At 35.8% G+C, this 24888-nt stretch overlaps 2 protein-coding genes across 13 annotated transcripts in view; one reads left to right on the plus strand and one right to left on the minus strand.

Annotated features, from left to right (window-relative positions):
* Positions 1-20309, minus strand: part of rbm33b (RNA binding motif protein 33b) — a 28607-nt gene extending 8298 nt beyond the window's left edge. For 6 of the 9 annotated variants that reach the window (XM_016567078.1, XM_016567082.1, XM_016567081.1 and 3 more), the window contains exons 1-11: positions 19492-19549; positions 18814-18889; positions 18392-18440; positions 17443-17516; positions 16889-17066; positions 15988-16092; positions 7935-8052; positions 6917-7185; positions 4094-4264; positions 3099-3176; positions 664-1257 (exon numbers count right to left, since the gene is read on the minus strand). In XM_016567078.1, coding sequence (XP_016422564.1) covers positions 664-1257; positions 3099-3176; positions 4094-4264; positions 6917-7185; positions 7935-8052; positions 15988-16092; positions 16889-17066; positions 17443-17516; positions 18392-18440; positions 18814-18889; positions 19492-19516 — 1737 coding nt within the window. In that variant the 5' untranslated portion in view covers positions 19517-19549. Of the gene's footprint in view, positions 1-663; positions 1258-3098; positions 3177-4093; positions 4265-6916; positions 7186-7934; positions 8053-15987; positions 16093-16888; positions 17067-17442; positions 17517-18391; positions 18441-18813; positions 18890-19018; positions 19470-19491; positions 19550-20262 lie in introns of those variants that run through there. The other 3 variants (XM_016567075.1, XM_016567080.1, XM_016567074.1) reach the window with 3 other exon arrangements.
* A 112-nt stretch (positions 20310-20421) lies between these two features.
* cnpy1 (canopy FGF signaling regulator 1) overlaps positions 20422-24888 on the plus strand; it is a 13420-nt gene continuing 8953 nt past the window's right edge. The window contains exons 1-5 of one of the 4 annotated variants that reach the window (XM_016567086.1): positions 20438-20475; positions 20593-20664; positions 20790-20828; positions 21821-21929; positions 24207-24322. In XM_016567086.1, the coding sequence (XP_016422572.1) occupies positions 20820-20828; positions 21821-21929; positions 24207-24322 (234 nt within the window). In that variant the 5' untranslated portion in view covers positions 20438-20475; positions 20593-20664; positions 20790-20819. Of the gene's footprint in view, positions 20665-20789; positions 20878-21820; positions 21930-24206; positions 24323-24888 lie in introns of all 4 variants that reach the window. The other 3 variants (XM_016567084.1, XM_016567085.1, XM_016567087.1) reach the window with 3 other exon arrangements.

Here is a 24888-nt window from a genome sequence, read left to right on the forward strand (position 1 = left end):
ATACACATGTTTTGATGCTTTAAGTGTGAACGCGTCTTTAGACCATATTATGCTATAAACATGTCCCAAGGACATCCCAAATCAAAGCAGCACGATCGGATGCAGTGAAACAGTGCTATCTGTATTCCGCTGCTCTCAACACAGTGTAAAGTGATTAATCCCCCTCCATAGAAATCACAGCCCTCCATTACACCAATCACACACTAAGCAGTATTATCCCGGGGTGACAACACTTGACAAATTCCCCGCTCACCCTCACTCCTGCTTTGTGTTCCCTGTTGGCACGCCTGCTATTATTCCTGATGAAAAATTAATTTCCCTTATCTGTGGCTAAGCTCTTCAATCCAAATCCGCCATACTAGCAACTCTCTATTTACAGGTATTAAGAGAACACGCCCACACACACACATTCTTGCCTGCAAACACACACCAAAGATTAATTGCACGTCTTTGGGGGGTGACATCCAATTCTGAACACCTGAAAGATACTTGATACTTGAGAGAGGGAGAGAGATAACATTGTCAGCGTGGATGAGACTGACAGCGGAAACAATGTCCCTGGGTAGCATCTTGCTGATCTGTCTTTCAGCAGGCCCGTACCACTCTGTCAAATGCAACCTCTACCGTAAATTTTACGGATTTTTTTTACAGTGCAGTACTTACAACTGGGCTGAGGTGTTTGACCACTCTAATTTTGGTGGGAACAGGCCCGTCAGAAGTTCTCGGCTCACACTTCCTCTTGCGTCCTCGCCAGACTTCATCTATACTGTACAGTTGGTTCATCTGATCTGGGACTTGCTCCATTCCCTGTAACACCACCCTGTCTGTGCCCCTCTGATGAGGCTGATTATGCTGCAGCCCTGCTGCACGGCCTGATGGATTCCCTTGTGTCGGTGGAGCTTGTTGCCATGGTGGCTGAAGTGGGGGTACTACAACCTGGTACTGGTGCTGGTGCTGCTGTGAAGGCAAGGGCTGGATTTCTGGATGGCGCTCCAGGACGAGACAGTGAGGGGGATTATGGAAGGGTTGCTGGTGTGTAACCTTCCGAGGGCAAGAACCCAAGACACACGGCTGTGTCTGTTGATTCTGGTTGTTGTTCCAGTGTCCGGTGGAACTATCAGTTTGGAATCGCTCCTGCCGCAGATGCTTCTTGTTTGCAGCCCGTCTAGATCTCATCCGTTCCTTCTGTTTGATAACCTGCTCCCTCAGTCGCATCTGCTCCCGCAGCCTCTCCATGTAGAACGCCTCCTCTTCACACTGAGGATAACAAAACTGATAATAAACAATTCAATGATATAATCACAGCAAGCTTGGACATTTATTAGTACGTAATTTCTTTTATAATGAACACTTCATTAAAAAGAAAATCACTAAAAGTTCTTGTGTTCTATTATTGCTTAAGGCGCAGACATTCTTCTAAATATAATTAAAGCTTTTTTTTTATACAAAAATCCTTGCTGATATAGGCAAATGTCTGCTGTCTGAACATGACTGGAGGAGGAGAATGCAGATAGTAGCCGGACTGATTGATTTTCAGAGCTAAGCTTTGAAACAGCCCTGACAGTGGCTATTGATTTCCTCCTGACTGCATTGCCACAACCTCTATTAAGACTGATACCCTGTTATCTTCATCGGCCCGCAAAGCTCGCGTGCCTCTCATCTCAGGACGGGTTATGGAGAGGAAAGAAGGGAGAGAAAGGGCGGCTACACAGGAAAGACAGAGATGAAAGGAGAATGTTGTGATGTCGCATGGGGAAGATGGAATACATAAATGGGTGGTGAATTATGGGCTTGTTTTGAAAGGAGAAATCATAGAAAGGAAATCTTTTACCTCGATATCTAATCATGTACATATTGCTCTCACTTATATATGCAATACTATATGTACTGTACATACAATCTATATTGTGGAAACAGCACCAATAGGCAATATGTTGTACTGATAAAAATATGCCAGATGTAACATGAAATATATTTCCAAAAAAATAGTGATCAATCTATTGTTTGTTTGACCAATGGAAGAGGAGGATATTATATTATATTCTATATTAATATAATTGTATTTATTAATTCAGTTTGGAAAATTACGCGTTTCATTAATGTACATTTTTGCATTTTAAAGTGTTGTATGCAAAAATTAATAATTGTAATAATTAACTCTAAATAACAGCCATTCATGCTTACATTATAGAAATCCTTGACACATAGCAATAAGTTAAATAATAATTATATTAATAATATGAATTATGAATACCTTATTACATTTTAATAATAATAATAATACTACAATAGTAGTAGAAATAATAAAAGTATTACAAAAATGTGCATTATGAATGTTTGAATAATAATAATAATAACAATAATAATACATTATTATTATTATTATTATTAGAACATTTATGTAACAATTATTTATGTTATAGTTTAATGCTTATTTAGTTGGTAACGCTACAATAAGGTGTCATTTGTTAACATTAATGTATTAACTAACTAATAATGAACAATACATTTATTACATTATTTATTAATCTTTGATAATGTTAGTTAATAAAAATACAATCGTTCATTGTTTGTTCATGTTAGTTCACAGTGCATTAACTAATGTTAACAAACACAACTTGTGATTTTAATAATGCATTAGTAAATGCTGAAATTAACAATAAGATCAATAAATGCTGTAGAAGCACTGATCATTCTTAGTTCGTTCTAACTAATAATATTAACTAATGAAAATGTCTGCTGTCTGAACATGACTGGAGGAGGAGAATGCAGATAGTAGCCGGACTGATTGATTTTCAGAGCTAAGCTTTGAAACAGCCCTGACAGTGGCTATTGATTTCCTCCTGACTGCATTGTTAGAGGTAATAATTGGTCTAATGAACAGCTTTCACACAGACTGCCTGACCTTGAGCATGGGGTGAAAGGCTCTATTACCACACACTTTCATATCAAAGTCCAGAAAAAATGAGAGAGAGCCACTACAAAGCCTTCAAACGTATCGACTCAAAAACTGTGAAATGATGATAAACAGTACAACACAGCCAACATAAAGGTTTTTAATTTAATAAAGTTGTGACTGTCACAGACATCACACTGACCTCTTTGTTGTTTGTCGTGTTTAGCGGCTTTGCGGGACGTTTTTGAGTAACTGGAGGAGTTTGGGGCTGCACCTTGACCTTCTGACCCACATTTCTTCCCACCATCCCTGGTGCTGGTGGAGTTTTGGCAGATATCTTAGACTTGGCACTTGCTGGCTGCCTTGCAGCAATGGGCATCCCCCTGGCAACAGCCATTGGCTTGGCACTCTGCACCATCCTGGCAACAGCTCTTACCAGCACAGCAGGTTTCTGAGTGGGATGGAGGCTGTTATTAGAAATAGATATGTGCTGCAGTTGGTAATAAGAGATCAGCCTTAACTAACTAATAATGAACAATACATTTATTACATTATTTATTAATCTTTGATAATGTTAGTTAATAAAAATACAATCGTTCATTGTTTGTTCATGTTAGTTCACAGTGCATTAACTAATGTTAACAAACACAACTTGTGATTTTAATAATGCATTAGTAAATGCTGAAATTAACAATAAGATCAATAAATGCTGTAGAAGCACTGATCATTCTTAGTTCATGTTAACTAATAATATTAACTAATGAACCTTATTGTAAAGTGTTACCATTTAGTTACTATTATGTCACTAGCGCAGAAACAAAACAATATTTAAAAATCAGTTCTGCATATCAGTTATTGGACACTTCAAAACAAACAGTTTTGTAACAGCCAATAATAAAGCAAATATCTGTAAATCTCAAATCATGTCACACCACGTGGGATTCGTTTTTTGTTGGTAGAGATTTTGACTAATTAATTCCCAAATAATAATTATAGCTGGTATTCCTGGGAAAGGACACACTGTAAAAAATGACCGTGAATTTAACGGTAAAAGACTGTAAAAATGCTACAGTAAAATCCTGTTAAATGGTTAACGGTAAATTCCCCTACTATATACGATGAAAAACTCTATTGGACATTACATGTATTGGACATTAATTTTACGGTAGTATACCATTTTTGGAAGTGCACCTTGACCTTCTGACCCACATTTCTTCCCACCATCCCTGGTGCTGGTGGAGTTTTGGCAGATATCTTAGACTTGGCACTTGCTGGCTGCCTTGCAGCAATGGGCATCCCCCTGGCAACAGCCATTGGCTTGGCACTGTGCACCATCCTGGCAACAGCTCTTACCAGCACAGCAGGTTTCTGAGTGGGATGGAGGCTGTTATTAGAAATGGATACGTGCTGCAGTTGGTAATAAGAGATCAGCCATGCTAAGAGGCCACTAAAGCTGGCTGGATTAAAGAAAGTTATATAAAGTTACATTATTTTATATGTAGTGAAACACTAAGTGAAGAAATGGAAAGAGGATCTTTACCAAAAAATGTTTAAATTCCACCATTCCACCAATTTGAGGTTAAGACGCATTAAATTAATCAAAATTGGCAGTAAAGACATCTAGAAAGATTTCTATTTCAAATAAATTATGTTGTTTTGAACTTTCTATTTATCAAAAATATCCTGAAAAACGTCTCATAGATTCCACAAAGATACTAAGTAGTACAACTGTTTTCAAGATTGATAATAATAAGAACTGTATCTTGAACACCAAGTCAGCATAAAAGAAAGATACAGTCTTCAGTGCCACAAATGATCATGTGACATTGAAGACTGGAGTAATGGCTGATAAAAATTTAGGTTTCCCATCACACGAATAAATTAATTTACAAATAAAAATGTTTTTTTTAAATTATAATATTATATCACAATATCACAATTTTTATGTATTTTTTTATCAAATTGGTGATCGTAAAATTTTTTATTTAAAAACAAATAAAAAATAAAAAATCTTACTGTCTCCAAACTTTTGAACAGTAGTGTAAATTGCAAGAAAAAAATAAATAAAAATAGTACTAATTTTCAAAATCTCAATTTACCAATCTTGATAGTTCAGTCAGCTTTAAAAAGTCTCTCTCGACCTTCTGACCCACATTTCTTCCCACCATCCCTGGTGCTGGTGGAGTTTTGGCAGATATCTTAGACTTGGCACTTGCTGGCTGCCTTGCAGCAATGGGCACCCCCCTGGCAACAGCCATTGGCTTGGCACTCTGCACCATCCTGGCAACAGCTCTTACCAGCACAGCAGGTTTCTGAGTGGGATGGAGGCTGTTATTAGAAATGGATACGTGCTGCAGTTGGTAATAAGAGATCAGCCATGCTAAGAGGCCACTAAAGCTGGCTGGATTAAAGAAAGTTATATAAAGTTACATTATTTTATATGTAGTGAAACACTAAGTGAAGAAATGGAAAGAGGATCTTTACCAAAAAATGTTTAAATTCCACCATTCCACCAATTTGAGGTTAAGACGCATTAAATTAATCAAAATTGGCAGTAAAGACATCTAGAAAGATTTCTATTTCAAATAAATTATGTTGTTTTGAACTTTCTATTTATCAAAAATATCCTGAAAAACGTCTCATAGATTCCACAAAGATACTAAGTAGTACAACTGTTTTCAAGATTGATAATAATAAGAACTGTATCTTGAACACCAAGTCAGCATAAAAGAAAGATACAGTCTTCAGTGCCACAAATGATCATGTGACATTGAAGACTGGAGTAATGGCTGATAAAAATTTAGGTTTCCCATCACACGAATAAATTAATTTACAAATAAAAATGTTTTTTTTAAATTATAATATTATATCACAATATTACAATTTTTATGTATTTTTTATCAAATTGGTGATCGTAAAAAAATTTATTTAAAAACAAATAAAAAATAAAAAATCTTACTGTCTCCAAACTTTTGAACAGTAGTGTAAATTGCAAGAAAAAAATAAATAAAAATAGTACTAATTTTCAAAATCTCAATTTACCAATCTTGATAGTTCAGTCAGCTTTAAAAAGTCTCAATACGTCTAAATAAAAACTAAACTAAATGGGTTGCAGCTTAACCAATGAAATTCCCTGCCACACGTGGTGAAGGCAGATTGGCACTGTGATTTGCTCTGTGTTTGGTGATGTGGGCAATCAGGAGGGGGCCTGTTAAATGTTGGCAGCCAGTGATTTTCTTTGATTGACAGACAGAGGAAGAGTCTAAGTCAAAGGCCACTGTGCTTAATAAATAAAGCAATTTGTGCTAGGAAAAGAAAATATCACATAAACAAGGTCACCTCCACAACTCAATTGTGTATAAATGTGCAAATATAAATAAAAAACATAAATACCGCTAATACATAGATTATATTAGAAGTGCGTGTATAGATCCATTTAAAAAAAGGAAAAGCAAAATCGAATGACCTTGATGGTGAAATAATTCAGCTCAGTTTTACTGAAACCAAAGTGGGAACAGAGTAATTGCCCAAAACTGCCTATAAAACACTAGAGGGCAGCGTAGCCTGTGGGTCCATCTGTCCATGAGAACAAACGGGCCTACTATAATTAATCCGATTACTACTATGAAGTGCATTGAGTTATTTAGAGTAGACATTAAATGTTTTTACATCATGGTATTTTGTTTTTTTATTATTTGTGTCAAAAAACTGATTTAAACTAATGCTGTCCATACGTGCAACAGTGTAATAAGTAAAAGCAACGTGAAACACTTGGCTACAGGTTCAACAAATAAAATAGCTTATAAACAGGGCAAACAGGCACTTGCTACTTAATTTGGGGAAGTACACTAAACCTAAAGATAAGGTAAGAGCTCTGAAGAGGATTTATGAAAGTAAAATTCCTTGAGCATCAGAAGATGTTAACAGCCTTCATAAGGCACACATTAACCAATCAAATCACAATTTGCAGAGTCGTCTCATGGACAGGAGCGGCCATTATGCTACGTCCTTGAAAATCACCTGTGCCTGTGGTCCAGAGGGAGCAGTAAAGGAGCAGCCAGACTGAGCTGATGGATGTTTCTGGAGAGGCTTTTGCCCACGGTGGGGAGTCCCAGGCTTTGACAGATCCGTGGGCCCCTGCAAAGCTAGACTGGGCCTCCAGGGGTCACTCTCATTTCCTGGAGGCTGAATGGAGCCCATGGGAGTAGGTCCAGCGAGGAGCGGATTAGTGTCCAAGACTGAAGCAGAGTGTTGTTGATCAAACATATGCTGTCCTGGGAACACTGGTTCTTTGAAGGAGGGGTGAAACAAAGACAAAAAAAGAGGGGAAGTGAACATGCGGGTGCCATATTGCCATATTTCCGCTGATCTAATGTGACATCTCTACTTCTGTTTGCACCTTGGGTGTCTGACTGCATACAGCAGGTGCTGAGGATAGAGCAAAGGTCAAAAAGGCAAATGGCCATTTCTGTGTAAATCAAAACACTGTAAATTCGTGTATCTAATTCACATTGAAAGTCTCTTATGCTCACCAAGAATGCATTTATTTGATCAAAATGTATTGTGAAATACTACAATTTAAAATAGCTGTTTTCAATTTTAATATATTTTGAAATGTAATTTATATCTGTGATAGCAAAGCTGAATTTTCAGTCTTCAGAGTCATATGATCATTTAGAAACATTTCTTATTATTGTCAACGATGACAGTTCTGCTGCTTTTATGTAAAAGCTCAAAAGAACAACACTTATTTGAAATAGAAATCTTACAAATGTCATTTTGTCACCTTTTATGTGTCCTTGCTAAATAAATATATTAATTTACTAAAAAAAGGACTACCAACACCAAACTTTTGAACAGTAGTGTATGTATTTAGGTTACAAGGTTCTAACTGTAGAGTAGCATGGTAACAGATGGTTTGGTTAGAAAAAAAAGGGAGTATGCATCTAAACATACACCTTCTGAGACCGGATGTGTTTGCAGCGTTGTTTGCTCAACCGTCTGGAGCACTGTATGCAGTTGGGATATGTGGTCTCACCAGGACTGCGGGAGGGTCCAGTGAGGGTTTCCTCTGGGGCAGGTTGTCCCCTGCAGGAGCGTGTGAGATGACGCCCAGAGGGCTGAGGAGAGAGACCCTCTCGCAACTCAGATCCACCCTATTCCAGACAAGCACCAACAAATGAACACCAAGGAAAAACACATATGCTGGTTATTTCATTCAAATAAACAATGTAGAAATGTAAAAAAAATAAATGCCATAGTAATACATCATCTTCTATAATCCTCTGCCATGTACTTTAAAAATTAAGAAAAATTATTCTGCAGTTTTACATTTGATCACCTTTTGAAGCAAATTAACATGAAAATAAAGGATAAAATAAAAATAAATTTTTAAAATATAATATTTAAAAATACAACAAATAAATATAATAGAGAAAAAATAGAAAAAATATTTTTTTCATTTTTAAATAATATATACTGTATATATATATATATATATATATATATACTACTGTTCAAAATTTTTTTGACTTTTTTAAATGAATAATTTTATTCAGCAAGGATGCATTAACTGATCAATGGTGGCTGTAAAGACTTTTATAAAATGTTACAAAAGATTTCCATTTAAATGAATGCTGTTCGTTTGAATTTTCTATTCATCAAAGAATCCTGAAAAATGAATCATGGATTCCACAAAAATATTAAGCAGCACAACTGTTGTCAAAAGGTTTTTGAGGAGCAAATCAGCATATTAGAATGATTTACGAAGGATCATGTGTCATTGAAGACTGGAATAATGCCTGCTGATAATTCAGCTTTGCCATCACAGGAATAAACTACATTTTAATATTTACTAAAATGTAAAAGTTATTTTAAATATAAATGGAATAAAAAATTTTTTTACATAATTTATTGTATTTTTGATTAAATAAATGCAGCCTTGGTGACCATAAGAGACTTCTTTTGAAAACATTTTAAAAAACGTAACTCCAAACTTTTGCTATATATATTTCATTTTTAACATGATTATACAATGATTGTCTGCTTATTCTCACATATTAGCAGAGATTTCAAGTGTTTCAAAGCAGAAACTTTGCTGGCACTCTGACCATTATGATCACGCACATCTGCCATAATTGCACTGAGCTTTTCGGGGGGCGCACGATAACAATCCACTAATCCTTTCAAAGAAAAGCTAACCACCCCGATTTCACCTTTATCCTCTTAAATATCCATCTCGGTTCTCAAACAAGCCCTTTTTCACTGTACTTCACGTACGAAATGCCACCCTTACCCCTGTTAATTACCTGATGCTATCACTCCTAATCTACATTCTAAACCAGAATTGATTACTCCTTTTTTTTTTCTCCTCTCCTTGGCGTTGTGTGTGAATGAGATTCAAGCCAAGTCATCCTAAACAGAAAGTTAATCAGTGGCTCTATGCAACAGACTGTGGTTCAGAAATAACTGGCCATTGTGCACTTAATCAGTTCTCCACTCAAAAGGTCAGTTCCAGCCCCCCAGTAGGATTTAATTAAAAGCACTACACAAAAGCAAAAGCCGTTTGTATGAATTTGATAACCAAGAATGCTCTTTCAATGGCTAATCCTGCATTTACAGAGAGAGAGAGATGGAGCAGAAGGGAGAGGGAGAGATTGAGGCTGCCGAAGCTCTCCAGGGTTGGAGCCAGGTGTGGATTGCACTGCATTCAATAACGGAGATGATTTAGAGGACAATGGGAGGATGTTTCATTAGAATCATGCTCTGCCTCTTGTCTTCCACTCTCAGTGTTAGAATTGCCAGTGAAACTGCACCGACAGAGGGGGAAGACGGTCACGCCACTGGGCCTCTTTCCTGGACGAACGATGTTGTTGTGGAATCAGAAAGTCATAAGAGGGATGTTTATATTCAGTGCACTCGAAATTAAAAACTGCTGTAGGGCTACTGCTTAAGAAGGTCAAACGAGGGCAAAATTATTCACTTAAAATTTATTTCTAAGTCGTCTACATAATTCATTGCGGGATAGGTAACTTATTAATCACCTAAATATTACAATATGATCAAAATCAAAATAGAGCTGAATACAAAGTGCATCATTTTCTAAAACGCACCTCTATCAGTCAAATGACCTGGATTATTTGTGATGCGTTTTTAACAAGACAGCAGTCTGATGTTTTCCATTTCACAAAGAGCCATTTAAGCGACTTCTGACATCACGGAATTAAAAACTTGCGGGCAATCCACTGATCCATAGCAAAGAGCCTTTATCTGCCTCACTCACTATCAGAGCTGTCATTCAGCCAGTGCAAACAAACAGCAGCCAACCCATTCTCTACCGCAATTAATGGAATTAATGAGATCTTTCACTGGAGGCGATTCATCCATTTCAATTCAATAGAATACTCAATGCAGTTGTAAAATGAAGTTTAAAATGATAGACAGGATTAATATTTAAACACCTTTCTTCACAGAAAATATTCTGTACGCACACACACACACCACAGATGGGACCCTGCATGTACGATTAGTGTGTGATTGTATGATAATGGTATGATAATCGTGATTAATCAGATGCCCACTGGCAAATGGAAGTTTCCGGGGGGCATTTTGTCACCTGCATTCTAAACGGCATCATACCAAGCCTTGGCTCAACAGCACTGCTGATTGGCTTAGGCTGAGCTGCTCTCTGAAGTGCTGCACTCGATTGAGATTCACATTTGAGAGCGGAAAAATACACATCACATCATGGGCATCCAGAGCACATGAACATAAACGGCTTGGAAAACATTTTGTGAAGAACAGAGACGTGTGCTTGGTCAAACGCCCACACCTTGCGGCCAGAAACTGACAATTTTCTCCTTCTTTTCTCCATGATCTGCCCATGTAATCATGTCAAATGTGCACATACAGATTTACGAAGGAATTTTAAAGGAGGCAACAACCAATTTTTGTGGAAAGTAGAGAGTTGATTAATTACTACAAAAAAGATTGAACTTCACAAACGCCATCAGGTTAAATGATAAATACTCATTTCTAGACCTCTAATGTGTAAAGCAGAACTAATTTAAGGTAAAGATATTTAGGAATGATATTTTGATGTATTATAATGAATATGACTTCGATTGAATAGAAATGTTGATGCTGGGGCATATGTACCAAGCCCGTGACCTCACATCCTATTGAGCATTAAGTCCCCCTCCTCCCTTGAAATGAAATAAACATGTGCCTAAAGCCCATATCAAACCTTTCCAGTTGCACAAGGACTACTATCAATGTTTACAGATTCAACTCAAACAGTGTTTAGCCAGGGCACTCATGATTAATAGCAGTAGAAAACATATACACACAGCCGCGTCTGTGAACACACACACACACACACACACACTGAGCGAGCAGCTGCTACTCCCTTGGATGCTCAAGGGATCCACAGCAGGCCAGGCCTGGCTTTGTGTAGACATCAAGGGCACTGCAATAGAAAGGATAACACCTATTTGGCACTTAATTCTGTACAGACACCTTAACTTCCTTTAAAGACAGGAAATGGAACTATTCCAATAAAAAATAATTTAACTAATTTATTATGTATTTTGTATTTTTGAAATTCTATTATTATTATTATTATTGTTGTTATTATTATCAACAACAAATAATAATTATAAGTATTAAAATACTATAATTTATAATAATAATAATAATAATAATAATAAAGCAATTTACTAATTTAAATTATTTACTTATAATTATAGTTATTATTATTATTATTATTAATAATAATAATAATAATAATAATAATGTATACTGTATTCTGGAAATTGTATTATTAACAACAATAATAATATAATGTAAATTCTTAAAAATTATTAATGTTATTATTATTATTGTTATTTGAATATTTGGAATTGTGTATCTGGAAATTAATCATTATAAACAACTAATTATTAACAATAATTTTTATCGATAACAATAAAAAATTCCAGCATACATCATATTTAAATGAATTAATGATTGAATGAATGGTTGAATGAATGAATAAATAAATAAATACAATTTCTATATAATTTTTTTTTTAATTCTATAAATGTTAAAACGAAACATCTAAACAAAAATCTAAACCCACAGCAATATTTATCAACTCATTATTCCATTCACAGCAATAACAGCTTGATGAAATGAAAGTAAATTTGAGAAGCCCTCAGGCAGAAAGTGGCTGCAGGCCTGAGCCTGACCTTGCCGAGAGAGGGCTCCTCTGGATCTGGGAAGGTGCCGATTGGCTCGAAGTGTTGTGGGGGCTCAGAAGGAGAGAGCGCTAGGGTGCGACTCAGGACTCTGGAGGGTTTGGTCTGTGGGTGGATCGTACTTGCCTGAGGGGAGCGACAAGAGCGAAAAGGCCACGTTTGATCACAACATTTAATGATACTGTATACCTGTAACAATAGGGTCAGAACTATATGATGTTCTACATTGAGAGATGACTTTATCAAATGTGATATAATTTGAATAAAGCCGGGCAATTCTGCACTTTACTCCAACGACGCCAGCAGACAATGGGGCTGCCACTCGAGCTGCAGAGGGAGGAAGGAGGGGTTGTGATACCTCTCCTCCGCCTGTCTGTGTCTATTAATGCCATGATCACAGATTAGCGTGACTTCAGGATAGAAAGAGGCAGGGGCTGAGGGGAACATGGGAACAGAGACAGAGAGGTGAAGAAAGGGATAGACAAAGAGAGGGCACTAACACTTAAAACTAAACAATTTCCTCCAGTGTGAGTAGCCACTTGACTCATTTTTACAGTCAAATACAAATGTTTCAGAGGAGATCTGCGCAAAGAGCAAAAGCCAATAAAATAAACAGAGAATAGATTTATCTAATATTATTTTGTCATTCATTATATTTTATATTCCATAACTTTCCATTACTTAACATTTTATAAAAAAATAAAAACGACTACAAAAAATAATAAAAACATGTTTATTTTAAAATGTATTTAGAATACATTTTACATAAGGGAAATTTAGAGATAAACATTTAGCTGTCCATTTAACATGCTTGATGTTAACATAGCAATATTCATACGGCAGTCTCAAAAGGCAACCTTGTAAGATGCTATAACATCAAGACACTACAGGGGATGAAGATATCCGCAACTCCAGTCAGCTTCTTGCAGATGACATAATGCTAATGCGAAGCTATGCATAATTTACACTCACTCTCGACATGTTAAATGAGCAGTTTCAGCCAATCCTACACCAGCAACGCTTCATTCATCCTTCGTCATGGAGTCAAGAGGAAGAGGGAGAGGTTTCTCTTCATCATCAATTAAACAATCAGAGGGACGCGTTCACAAGAATACCGCAGCGCTATCAGGATGTACAACCTCTGTCTTTTGCATTAATTAAATATGGTTTTGGGCTTTACAGTAATCGCCCAATGCCAAAGATGTTTTTACCACAAGAGAGATGCTAAATCCAAAGCAAAACACAAAGCTAATTTCGCATGATTGACTCAAAGTGGAAAACTGCCAAGTTATTTTGCATAATCCAAATATCAACACCAGTAGGAGGAGCTATAACCCTTGATAATTGAAATAATTCCATAAAGCAAACTCACAGATCTCACATACTCACATGACAAAAGGACAAAAACCTTCCTGAAATCTATTCTGCTCATACAGACACACATTCATGCAGTTCCTCATAAAAATCCACAACTGCATTAAAGTTAATACATGCTAATAGTTGGCAGGATAAGCATTTTATGTTTAATAAATTCATAAATTCCCACAGAGTGCTGGTCTGCTGGGGCTGGGGGTGTGTTGATTATGTTAGGATGGAGTGTCTATCAATCCCCCATACTCTTGTCTGTCTATTAACCGCAAGGTCTTTCATTCCAAAGCAGAAGATCCCTGTTTACCATAGCAACCCTGCTTCAATTCCCTTTGGTTCCACACTGCACTATTCTCAAACCACAAAACACAAAGTGGAAATTATATAATATATCCTGAAGTGCCCTAGAATGCTCAACAGATCAGCTATATAATATATCTTGAAGTGCCCTAGAATGCTCAACAGATCAGCTTGTTAATAGCTGCCGTAAAATAAACAGTGACAAAACTGCACAAGAACTGAAGAAGACCAGCACTAAAAACTTGAGCCAGTGTCGCACTAATGGTCAGTGATGGCGGTTGTGAAATCTATACATCAAGCATCATATCGAATCCTCCATTTTAACCTGTCTACCTCTCAACAGGCTATGAATCAGCAATTATTTCCTTCACACTATGTGTCACAATCAATTTCACTGCTCTGCGTAACAGAATGGTTTCGGGTGACATCTCCAATCAGTAGGTAGGGAGCACATCCTTTCAATGGAAATAGGGTGCTGCACAGGGTCATAACTTCTGACAAAATGCAAATTACATTTGTAACATAAACTGAAATGTCAATTGAGTTTTGCTAGGGCTGCTCCTTAGGTTTTTATACTTGGAAATTTATAATGCATGGTGTGCGCTGGATCAAGAGTCGAATGGTGAGAGCAAAATTGTGGTTTCGGAGCCGTTTCATTTTCTGTTTCCTACACTTGAAAGCAGTCAAGGCTATTTTCTTTTTATCACTTCTCAAATGTGAACACTATGAGTTTTGTCAAATTTTGCCAACAAAGCACTCTAACAGAAAAAAAAATAATACTATTTAAGTCCTGAACATTTATATGTATGTACATATCATAAGTAAACAACATGATTTTCCTATGGATTAGCTTCCTCTGTAAAGCTACAGTAGCACATGACCAAGCATTAAAAAAACTGCTGAATAGGCTCCAGAGCTGAATGTCAACTTGCATATCAAAACTGAGAAGTGACCAGAGAGCCAATGGGAATCCCAGCCCTCACAAACACCACCCATTCTAGAACTAAAAAAAACAAAAAACAGGAAAAAGCCCTCTGTCGCTCATGTGTCTCTACTCCTGACACAAACAATGCCACAAACAGAGGCTAATACTCTGAGCACAGAGATGTAAACCTAACAGCAGACACCATCTGTACTGCAGGTGTATGATTGTGTTTACAGTCTAGACTAACAGACTCTTGCCATTAAATAGAGGTAGGTCGAAGGTGACAAAAAGATCTAATTAACTGCAATTAAAGTTATCAGCATCTATTTAAATTGAATGGTTAGGCTGGCAGATAAGAACTCTGATACTAAGTTCCAATTATCAATATGAATTCCCATCTCAAAATTAATATTATCTGAATATATTGTTTTCTATCTTAATATATTTTAGTATGTATTTTTTTCCTTCGATTGCAAAGCTGAATTTTCAGCAGCCATTACCAGTCTTTAGTGTCACATAACCCTTCAAAAATCATTCATATGCTGATTTTAAAGAAACATTTATTATTATCAATATTAAAAACAGTTAAATATTTTTGTGGAAACCACAATACATTTTTTCAGCATTCTCTGATGAATAGAAAGGTTTAAAAGGGCAGCATTTAGAGTTTTGAAACTCTCTTTTGTAACAATGTAAAAGTCTTTACTTTCGCTTTTGATCAATTTAAAGGGCCATTGTGGTGCCAGGATGACGCAGAGGAGAAGAATTGTTAAATAAAGTCGTTATTTTTGTTTTCTTTGCACACAAAAAGTATTCTCGTAGCTTCATAAAATTACGGTTGAACCACTGATGTCACACGGACCATTTTAACAATGTCCTTCCTTACTACATTTCTGTGCCTTGATCGTGGTAGTACCCTTGCTGTCTATGGAGGGGCAGAAAGCTCTCGGATTTCGTCAAAAATATCTTAATTTGTGTTCCGAAGATGAACAAAGGTCTTACGGGTTTGGAACGACATGAGGGTGAGTTAATGACAGAATTTTTTATTTTTGTTTGAACTATCTAACTTTAATGCATCCTTGCTAAATAAAAGCATAAACTTCTTTTAAAATCTAAAATCTAACTGGCACCAAATTTTGGAACAGTAGTGTATACAGTACATACAGTAATTTTTTTTCTCAACAAATTATCAATTTTAGAAACACTAGGCCTATGTACAATAAATGCACCTCCTCTTCCAAAATACCAAGACAATACAATACCTCTCTTGACTCCTGCATGGGTAAACTGGACACCACTTTAATACCATCCTTAACATCCATCTTTATGTCAGCCTGCTGATGGTCACTGTAGTCAGCAACTTCCTGCTAAATACACATAGCAGCATTTCATAGCAGGCTTTATTGATCCATCATCTAAACATCTAATCAGCTGACATTTAGATAAAGCTGTCCCTTTATCTGCTTAACATATTCAATAGCACTGAGTATTGGATTATTCAGTCTGGCTTATCCAGTGACAGCTTATTTGACCCCAGTTTGTATTGCTCTCAATCACTTATGAAAAGGCTGAGTCTCTATCTAACAACGAAAGACCAGCCTTTATTCAGCAATGTCTTAGACGTCCTTGAAATAATGATACATTGACTTCACAACACATATCACACCATTATTAGGGATAATCTCTTTCTCTGGTGGACAGGAAAACAAGAGAGGAGCATCAGTTATGTCCTCCATATTTAAGTCACACAGATATCTTTTAAAGGGTCAATAATCTTTTCACCTACACAGGCGTTATCAGATTTGGTTTACGCTTTGATAGAAGCCTATGCATTATCTGAGGCTGATAATTGGCGGGGAGTCTCTCCTACAACACAAAGAGTTCTTTTCCGCAGGGATGCAGGCCTCAAGGTCAGAGCTCAATTCTGCCATGGAGACAACAGGGGGGCATTACCTTCCACCAAACAAGCTGTCAGCACTAACTTTGTCAGGGCACAGACAAATAAACTGCTAGTGAGTGATAATAGATCTAATTTCACCTCCCTGTCACTCCCTCCCTCAAGGGAGCCAATTCCAAGGCACTGAGAGCTTAAGGGGTGAAGAAAAGAAAAAAGAATCAAACGACAAAACCAATGCTATCTAAAGAGATAAAGGGGTAACTCACTTGAAATTCATCTCCAGAAGAAGCATTGATTTCGATGTCTAAAACTTCACCAGGGTCCACCTCCACCTCTTCTTTAGGACATCTGGCTTGGTCTTCAGCAAGGTGTGGAGTTTCACAAACAAGGTAAGGCTTTGCAATCGCCTGCAGTTTTGGTTTAGGAATGCTTTCATTGTGACATCTGAAACAAAACACATCCTGTCAAATGCAAATATAATTGTGTTCAAATGCAAATATAATTGGGCTCAAAACAGCCACAATCAAGGAACCAACTGATACCCATTTAAAGTAGTATAAAGATTATTGGCCATGTCAGAACATCAGTATTCTCCAAGCAGAGCTACGTAATTCTTGTTTGGAAATTTGCCAGATGGAAAAAGAGCAAGATAAGGGCATTTTGAAACAACATTCCCATTATGTGCAATGTGCTTCGGCGGTGTTTGCTCTAAGCAGAGCTTACTTGAAACAAAGGCTCTGGGGGGCATCAAAAATCAACCTTTATCTAACAGTTCACCTATAGACCAGGCTGCTACAGAAAGAGGAAAAGTTCACCCTACCTCATAGTTTCGTTCTCATCATCGCTACGCAAAAGGTCATCATTCAGCTCTTCATCTGATGTGTCCAATAGATCCTGAGAAATACACCCTCAATTTAAGCTCTTTTCAACCAACACTTTAATGAGTCATTCATTGGAGAATTGATCTTTGCTGATATAGTCCTTCAACACAGATTCATGTGAACGAGAACCAATCCACCTTCTACATTAATGTTTATTTCATTATATTGGTTTACCAGTCGATATTGTGGTAATATTTTACATCTATAAATATTAAATAAGACTTTTTTGTCAGACTGCAGTTGCCTGATTCAAATAACCCGAAATGAATGCTTATTGGTATTTTTAAATATATCAATCATACATCTGTTGAATAGTATGCTCAGCTCTTAAATAATCTGAAGGATATTTGTAAAGCCTAGCAAAAAGATGGAGATTCAGCTCCCAAAAAGTAGAAAATAAATATTGATGCACTGATAAATCTTCTGCTTTCAATGACGAGCTAGAACTAGGACAATTTAGCTAGTCTTCTCAGTTATTAAAGCAAAGTGAAGACTTTATAGTTCCTCTCATGTAAAATCTGGTCAATCCTCAAGAGACCTCAAACCTGCCACAGTTTAAGCTATTTCTAGTAGTAAGGTCCTTTTATCTGCAGAACACCTTGTATTTGTGCCGTAGGACACATTTAGCAGATAATATACCATTAACTGCAAAAAAAATAGGACAGCTGGCCCTGTGAAGAAACCACCTGTCACAATCCTGAGGCAGAACGTGACACCATCACCTGAGACCTGGCATCTTAACAGATATTTACTGCTGTTTATCAGCATATCATACTGTGCACTGAGAATGCAATCACTTCACATGATCTTCAAGACAAGATTCAGAGATCTAGGTGCAAGACAGCAGATGAAAATATGCAGTGTTCTGGATATACTGGATATACTCACTTGTTTGGATGTCAGCCAGTCATCCACCAGAACACCTTCCTCTAAATCACTTTATAAAGGAAAGAACAGAAAGCATTGCATGCCCAAGACCACCTGGTCATTTAGAAGCATACTGATTTTCATATTCACAGAAAGAAAATAACTTTACTTAAAAAGCCCAATTAAACAACGTGAAAGTTATATAGAGATCAAATGTGTGCATGCTTAACCAAAATGACATTATTTATATAGCCTCATAAAGGCCGTATACCTATATTTAGTACTGTGTACCTCATATGTCTATATGGCAAATACAATTAATAGATGGAAATATAGTCTTATTCTTTATTTCTGGATAGTTATTACATTATTTTTTACAGCTTATAACATAAGTCTATTAGGGAAGACCCGTTTAACCCAGAATACGTTCAGAGCAGCATTACCTGTTCATGTCTTGACCTTGATACTTTCCTCTGAAAAACCTCTCTCTGCCAGGCTTGTCATAAACCTCATTGTTCTCTGTGAAGAGAATAAACCACGTTTTGTTTGTGTATGCATTATACTGTGTGGTAAAATTAAGGTGTTTGCAGCATTTAGTGCACACCAAGAGTTGCTGTAATTATTATTAGTTCATTAATTTAAATGTACCAGAGCAAGTGCAGTGCCGCAATACTAATAATGACTTTCTACACAAATTATTCTGTCTATTTTACAAAGAAATAAGCCACAATTGCTTAAGAAACATGCAATATTTTTGGCACCAGTAAAACGCTGTTACATGCGTCACACGATTCACAACAGATTTTTCGCAGCGCATGCGCAGTACACTATGAAAATTGCTTCGTTTTTTGACGTACAGCTTTCTAATGCAAATACCGTTATCGTTCCTGTTAATGTTGTGCATTTTACACTTTATATTATATTAGCGTCAAGTAGGGTCAAGTGCAGCCACGCTGGAGTAATACAGGTTTTAGGCGTTATCTTAGATATAGGTCAGGTGTCTCCAAACTGTTCGGTTTTTCACATAGTAAATTCGCAATGTGCTGAATAACGAGATAAACAAACAAATAATGCAGAAAACATAAAATTAACTTCGAGGAAGTGCAACGTTCAGCACTCACGTGACTTAGGAGCAACGTGAACCATCTCCTGACGTAATGCTATCCAGATACGGCAAAAACCTTGTACGGTAATAATGTAGTGTAGAACAATTTGCCCACCTTAAATATTTTCCATTATAGATACAAGCCTAACCTGGTGTACACTAACGTTTCAAATGTGAAAAGTTACGGAAAAAGTTAATTATGCAAGGGATTGTGGGTAATAAAAAATTAAATCCAAACAACTTTTGAAAATACATTTGCATATATATTTGAGATTCGTTTTCACGATTCCTTTTGTTCGTAGCATAGCAGTTTTCATAACACAAAATAAGAGGTATAAAGGTTTCAAAATAATTTATTTATTTTACAAACAATTAATTGAAGTCATGGCTCAAAAGGAATCTATTATTTTGTTAAACATTTGTTTTGTCATAAAGTTAAGCACTGTTTTCAATTATACCGATGTTTATTTCAGTTAGACTGCATTTGCTGCTGCCACCCTAATTGTGTTTGTTTGTGGCGTCTACACAAAGCACACTGCCAATAGTATTCAGATTTGATTTAGTTTATAAAAATACCAAATCTGGTGATTAATTTATGACTTCCACATGTTCAAATACAGCGAAACCATGAACCCCCATTTTAGTTTAGCCTGAGAGTAGTTCTGTTATAGTTTGCAGAAAACAAAAATAAAGGATGTTTTATTAATTAATTAATTTATTATATTGGAAATTTTTCTTTCATGGAATGATTATTCATATTAGTGCGGGTACAACAGATGATTCCTACCAATGCTTGATTGTCACATGGCTGGAATGTTTCCCATTATCTGGTCGAGTGGTGTCTGTCTGGGAACTTTCTAATCCGGGTATTTGATGTCTAGGCATTCTTTGCGCTCATTGGATAAGAGTCAGAATTCTGTAATTTCATTGGATGTCGCGGCTGTCAATTTTCAGTGCAGCCAGCAAGGTTGCTGGTCGTGGCAGCACGACAGACCGGCACGTAGGTTGTCGTTGCTTTTTGTACAGGAAGCGCATTTGTAATTCATTTTTCAGACGGATTGTTGGGAGTTTTTGTGTAAGCTATTAGGTACCGAATTTGTACCCTCTTTCGCCTCAGTCATTTTTTGTAGCAACGAAAACTTTTACCCGTGCCTCACTCACCTCTTGTTGGTCACACGTAGCGTCTCAGGTAAGACAGTAAACACTTCGACTGTTTATAATGTGTTTGTTTAATAAACTTAAAACGACAGGTTGGCCACTATACCCTATCCAATCCTTAATATGTAAGTTTTTTTGTTTGTTTGTTTCTTTTAGCTGCTCATTTACTCACACGAACCTGAACAAATGAAACAGGTGGAGGTGCACCAAGTTTTACTGAAGAGTATCCTGAGCGCACTCTTAGGTGACACCTACTCGTTTAGGCTGCATGTATTTAGACGAGTAATTAGTTTAAAATGCATCCTAACCTATTTAAGCAACAGATGCATATATTGCGATGAGTCCGTTATTTGGTTATCAGAACATTAGTGTTAAAAGGAAATTACACAGTAGATGGACAAAAAGTGTGGTGTTGGTCAATTGGGGGCGCTAGTTCATTCAGAACTTAGTCCCTTAAGTTTTCAAAAAGTTTAACTGAATGAAGAGCAGCAAAGCGTATTATGCATAAAATACACCTGATAAGTACTTGAAATCCTTTTGAAGACTTTAAAATGCTCCGTCTGAGGTGTTTTATAACTTGGTCACTATTCCAACTGGGCTTGTGTATTTTTGAAATCTCACTTGAGGAAGATGCAGCATACTTTATTCCCTTTACACACTACACACTACACACTATTACACACTATTCTGTCATTATTCATACGAGTTTAGTAATGTTGACACACCCCATTATTGTGTCAGAAGCTTCTTGTTTGTTTAAAAAGTTATGCCAAATGAATACTTATTGTAATTGTGGCATTTCAAAGATTTGTCATTCTTAAGACACCATTGATGTATTATGGTACCATATTCATTATTCACAATTCATTATTAATTTATCCCATATTTTTGTCCATACAGGGCTGTGTGAACATCAGACACTGTTTTTAATATATGCAAAGCCAATACACTCAAACCGTTGACTAACTTGTGGGTGCCAATTTGGATATATTTGTATGATAGCTAAGTGTTTGCTTAAGTAAGATCTTTTAGACAATCATACAGTTTGTTCACTCAGACTGGGCTTTCTTATGTTGGTTACTATTAGCTTTTTGTGATGAATATTGAGTATAATTGTTCTGTGAGTGTGTATATATGAAATGGAATAATGCAGTTTCAATTACCTTTACAATGTTTTCCTCATTCAGGAGATCAGCATGTCACCATGGATTAAGCAGGTTTGCCTTGTTCTTGCGGCAGTGTTCATGTTGTCCAGAACAACAGAGTCAAAGAAGGATGAAGCATTGTACTGTTCAGGTAAGTTGATGTTACATGGAGTTTCTAAATAAACAAATAAAACACACACACACACACAAATGACTTTTAATGTTATAGTAAGTAATGATTGAGCTGGTAATTACAACAACTATTTCTAGTTGTTTAATTTCTTTACTAGGAGTGTAATTTTTATCTCTTAATTTTCACTTTCTTTTAAACTGCCACCGCCATGTTTTTAAACATTTTGTGACATCAGTGCAGATAAAGGGGCGCATGAATTAAATGGTAATTTATTCAGAATCATGAAGTAGTTTGATCAAGTGTTTATAATAATATTTTCCAAGTGATTGGTTAAAGATATTCAAGGTTTTTCATAAGGGCATAATTCAGAATTCAGAATTATTAAGCTGTATGTAAACAGTCACTTTTGAGGAATTTCTGTTCTGTCCAACACCTCATGATTCTAATTGAGCAGTTTTTCACTTAATTTATCCATTCAACGTTTGACCTTACTAAATATTTTAACTGGGATTTATATATAAATATATATATATATATATATATATTTCTCCTAGTGCAACGTGTTTTTTCATTCAGGTTAACATTTTTACACTGACTAAAATGCCCTGTAAACAATGCAAATCCTTCCCTTTGTTTTTTGTTTTTGTTGTTGTTGTTGTTGTTGTTGTTGTTGTTTTTTTAATGACATTTCAAAAGAGTTTCTGAGGCAAACAACCACATGTTCAATGGTAACTAATTGTGCTTTAAAAAGTATTGTATAAAAAAGTATTTAAAAAAAAAACTATTTGAGATGAACTGTAGTTGAAAAGATTTTAAAATGAAAAAGTGCTACTGATTTCCTTTCTCATAATATCATCATGGAAATATGTTTTAAAAATGTGTTTTGTGCTTTTAAGTGGTGTCAGCTTCAGTTTGATAAAGTACTTGAAGTGAGCTCTTAATAATAAATACATATTTTCATGTTGCATTAAATTGGATTGGTCATCTGGTCTTTTCCATAACGTTTTAATAACAAACTTTTTAGAGTTTTATATACATCAAACCTTGCATTATTATTTATTCTGTATTCTATTTTTCAGTTTCACAGATTACTTGCAGTTCTTCAAAACAATAAAACTCAACATAAGCATAATCATATTTAAGTGCTATATTGCATTGATAAAGTTTGTGCAAGTTTCACTAGTTTTTTCCAAGCATATTTAGATATTTAGATCTTAGTAATGATGACTACAGTATACAGTACAGGTCTTTAGTCGATGGATTTTTTTTTTTTTTTTTTTTTTTTTTTTTTTTTTCCACTTCTGGACATATTAGGTTATTACACTTTTTTTATTTTTTTCTTGCCTTCAATTATGAATGTCTAATCCAGTTTTCTAAACTAAATTTGTCTTTTCTATCATAAATTAAGTTTTTCTGACTAAGATAAGCATATATGTCTCGTAGGTTATTAATTTTACTGACTAGTTTTTCATATGAATCATCGATATAAAAGGCCAACATTAAACTAACACTGAAACAATTTCTACTATCTTGTATGTGAATAGATTTCATTTCTTACTTTCAGAGGGTTCCGAAGTTAATTTGAATGATAACTGTACAATTTAAATGTGTATTCCATTCTGGTTACTTTGCAGGACTAAGATTCTTTAAAAAAAAAAAAAGCCCTGTTGGTTTCTATTATGGAATAATATTGCTAGTATTACAAAATAATCAAACTTGGTGAAACTAATGCTAGAACCAAGCCTTTTTGGAAAATCAAAGGGTGCAAAGCTTGGTTCACATAAATCCTACTTTAAGCTCCGCCCAGGTTTGGCAGTTGCCATAGTAATATAGCAAGCATGACTAAGCACCAGTAAACTCAAGATTTTACCAGAAGCATAGCTAGTGCATTTTTTGCATTGCCATTTTTCCATTAAAAAGTACATGCAGCAATGCAGTTAAAAAAAAGTTGATACAAATTTGATTCTAGTTCAGATGATTTAAGTACAAGAAATGATTAAAAATCTAGGCCTGATCATTAATTGTACAAGTAAGTATACAACATTATCTCATGGGAAATGTATATTTAGCCATATTTATTGCAGTACAACGATAGGCTGCTACAAGTTTTTTTAAAATATACGTTTCCTTCTATTTCCTGCTGGTAATGTTCTGATTTGTATATTGTCGAGATGTGTTCATCCAAAAAAAATGAACTTTCCATTTCCCTTTTTTTCCACCTTTTTCACCACCATTCGATTTTTAAATGATTAAATCGATTGTAATTACTTTTTTTTTTCTTTCTTTCTTTTCTAGCATGCATGGCGATTGCAGAGGAGATTAACTATTCAGTCAGTCAAATTGATCCAAAAAAGACTATTCATGTTGGTGGATTCAGACTTAAACCCGATGGAAGTCTTACGGACAAAAAGGTATGATTCACCGTTGAGTGCTCCAGAATCAATTTATCGCATTTATCATCATCAGTGCATTTACAGTTTCCTCTAAAGTCATTTCCTCTTCATCCAGGATGATTCTGACAGGCAACTTGGGGTATGTCTTGCTCAAGAGCACAACCTTGATAGTGATAAATTGTGGAAAAGTTAATCTGTAGTGAAGGTAGAACTTGCATCATTCCGGTTTGTGCCCCAAGTTTTCAGTCTTTACCACCACTATATGTGACCCTGGAGCACAAAACCAGTCTTTAGTCGCTGGGGTATATTTGTAGCAATAGCCAAAAATACATTGTATGGGTCAAAATGATTGATTTTTCTTTTATGCCAAAAATCATTTGGACACTAAGTAAAGATCATGTTCCATGAAGATATTTTGCAAATTTCCTACTGTAAATATATTAAAACTTAATTTTTGATTAGTAATATGCATTGCTAAGAACTTCATTTGGACAACTTTAAAAGCGATTTTCTCAATATTTTGATTTTTTTGCATCCTCAGATTCCAGATTTTCAAATAGTTGTATCTCGGCCAAATATTGTCC

The sequence above is a fragment of the Sinocyclocheilus rhinocerous genome, unplaced genomic scaffold (assembly GCF_001515625.1).
Source record: "Sinocyclocheilus rhinocerous isolate Xijiao unplaced genomic scaffold, SAMN03320098_v1.1 scaffold2065, whole genome shotgun sequence".
Classification (NCBI taxonomy): domain Eukaryota; kingdom Metazoa; phylum Chordata; class Actinopteri; order Cypriniformes; family Cyprinidae; genus Sinocyclocheilus; species Sinocyclocheilus rhinocerous.